The 2025-nt window shown below is 45.7% G+C and overlaps 1 protein-coding gene across 1 annotated transcript in view; it reads right to left on the bottom strand.

Moving 5' to 3' along the window:
- LOC118422372 (protein unc-93 homolog A-like) overlaps positions 1-2025 on the bottom strand; it is a 17216-nt gene that overhangs the window by 5995 nt on the left and 9196 nt on the right. Inside the window, exons 4-5 of the mRNA XM_035829891.1 lie at positions 1703-1862; positions 7-74 (exon numbers count right to left, since the gene is read on the bottom strand). Coding sequence (XP_035685784.1) covers positions 7-74; positions 1703-1862 — 228 coding nt within the window. The remainder of the gene's footprint in view (positions 1-6; positions 75-1702; positions 1863-2025) is intronic.

The following is a 2025-nucleotide window of genomic DNA, read 5'->3' as shown; positions in this document are numbered from 1 at the left end:
AGTGACGTCACGTTCCTGCGCTCCAGCACCAGGGAGGAGATCAGGTTACCCCAGATCTGGCCAGACTGGAACACCTGAAGGAGGACAGGTATGGAGAAATTCTGACATGAACTAGCGGACCCAAACTTACACCACCATTTCCTTGCGTCAGAATCTATCTGTCACCAAAGAGTCGAGACCACAGCACGTCCAGGTCAAGATATAAAAGACTTTCTGCTGCAGTACCAAGGTCACATACCAGGTAGCCTAAAAATCGACCTTAACCTTTGTCTTCCCAACATCTACCTGTATACTACATACCATATCGTAATCCATCGTAAAGTTCTTGAGTTATGCTGACTACAAAAATTCGGAAACACAAACACAGACAGACAGACAGACAGACACACCCAAAACTACATCTCCATTTTTCATGGAGATAATAATATAACAAAGTTCTTTAGTTGCTCCAATTTTGGTGACCATCTGTTACGTTCTGTGTGGCAATAATGGTTCATGTCGCACTGTAGCACAAGGTGGCGCTGCTAATAAGGCGGTCCCAAACGAAACTACAGAACACGATCACATTACTTTATAAAACTGTGTGGCCCAAGGGTTGTCGAAACAGAGACAAGTTCCGCCATATGCAACGTCGGATATAGGAAGGACTTTAACTATCTAACTTACTTACAATCGATATGAAAAGAAGACTATAACACATATACAATCTCAATGCCAGATCATGATATTCATACTGATACACAAGCGTCACCAAGCGACATCGGGTTGCAGGTGCACCAGTTTCCAATGATGTCGCAATCAAAATCGGTTCTTCATATACATCTAAGTCAAATCGATCTCTACAACTGTATGAATTTGAAGACGACATCCATCACTCTTCTTCAGCATCACTAGAACTGGCAGAATGAGTCGACGAAGAGAAATGATGGATGTCATTCAAAAGGTCTGGAAGTCATCTCCGAATCGTAAGCCAAAAAGCAGTTACTCAAGCAACTGGATATGATTTTGAGAACGGTCAGACGTTCAGACGATGTCCTATAGTGTCTCCCCCACGATGTTTATCCTTCCCACCAAAACAGCAAACAAACAAACAAATAAACAAACAAACAAAGACCGTACCATGAAGAAGATACCGAAGAACATGGTGATGGCGTCCTTCTGTGTCTCCCCCACCATGCCTGCGTACCGGATCCCGCTGGTCGTGACGTACTTACCAAACAAACAAACAAACAAACAAACAAACAAACAAACAAACAAACAAACAAACAAACAAGCATGACGTACCATGAAGAAGATACCGAAGAACATAGTGATGGCGTCCTCCTGTGTCCCCCACCATGCCCGCGTACCGGATCCCGCTAGTCGTGAGTACATACTAGCACCAAACAAACAAACAAACAAACAAACAAACAAACATGACGTACCATGAAGAAGATACCGAAGAACATGGTGATGACGTTCTCCTGTGTCTCCCCCACCATGCCAGCGTACCGGATCCCGCTGGTAGTGACGTACTTACTAACACCAAACAAACAAACAAACAAACAAACAAACAAAGCGTACCATGAAGAAGATACCGAAGAACATAGTGATGACGTCCTCCTGTGTCTCCCCCACCATGCCCGCGTACCTGATCCTGCTGGTAGTGACGTACTTTCTAACACCAAACAAACAAACAAACAAACAAACAAACATGACGTACCATGAAGAAGATACCGAAGAACATGGTGATGACGTCCTCCTGTGTCTCCCCCACCATGCCCGCGTACCGGATCCCGCTGGTCGTGACGTACTTGCTCTTGGCCGTCCAGAGCGGCGCGGCGGCCAGACCCAGCGTCACCGACATCGGCATCAGCGTGTACCTGGAACAGAGTGAACCACGGTCCTTCCTTAATTGCCGATCCGGCTCTATAACAAGACAATAGTACCATCAACACTTAGCTAGCCTCCTTCCCAGACTTCGAGGCGGTGCGAAACTAGCCTCTACCAGGCTTCGTGGTTTGGTGGTCTAATTGTAGAAATTGG

Source organism: Branchiostoma floridae, chromosome 9 (assembly GCF_000003815.2).
Source record: "Branchiostoma floridae strain S238N-H82 chromosome 9, Bfl_VNyyK, whole genome shotgun sequence".
NCBI classification, from domain to species: domain Eukaryota; kingdom Metazoa; phylum Chordata; class Leptocardii; order Amphioxiformes; family Branchiostomatidae; genus Branchiostoma; species Branchiostoma floridae.
This window is presented reverse-complemented; position numbering and strand designations above follow the sequence as displayed.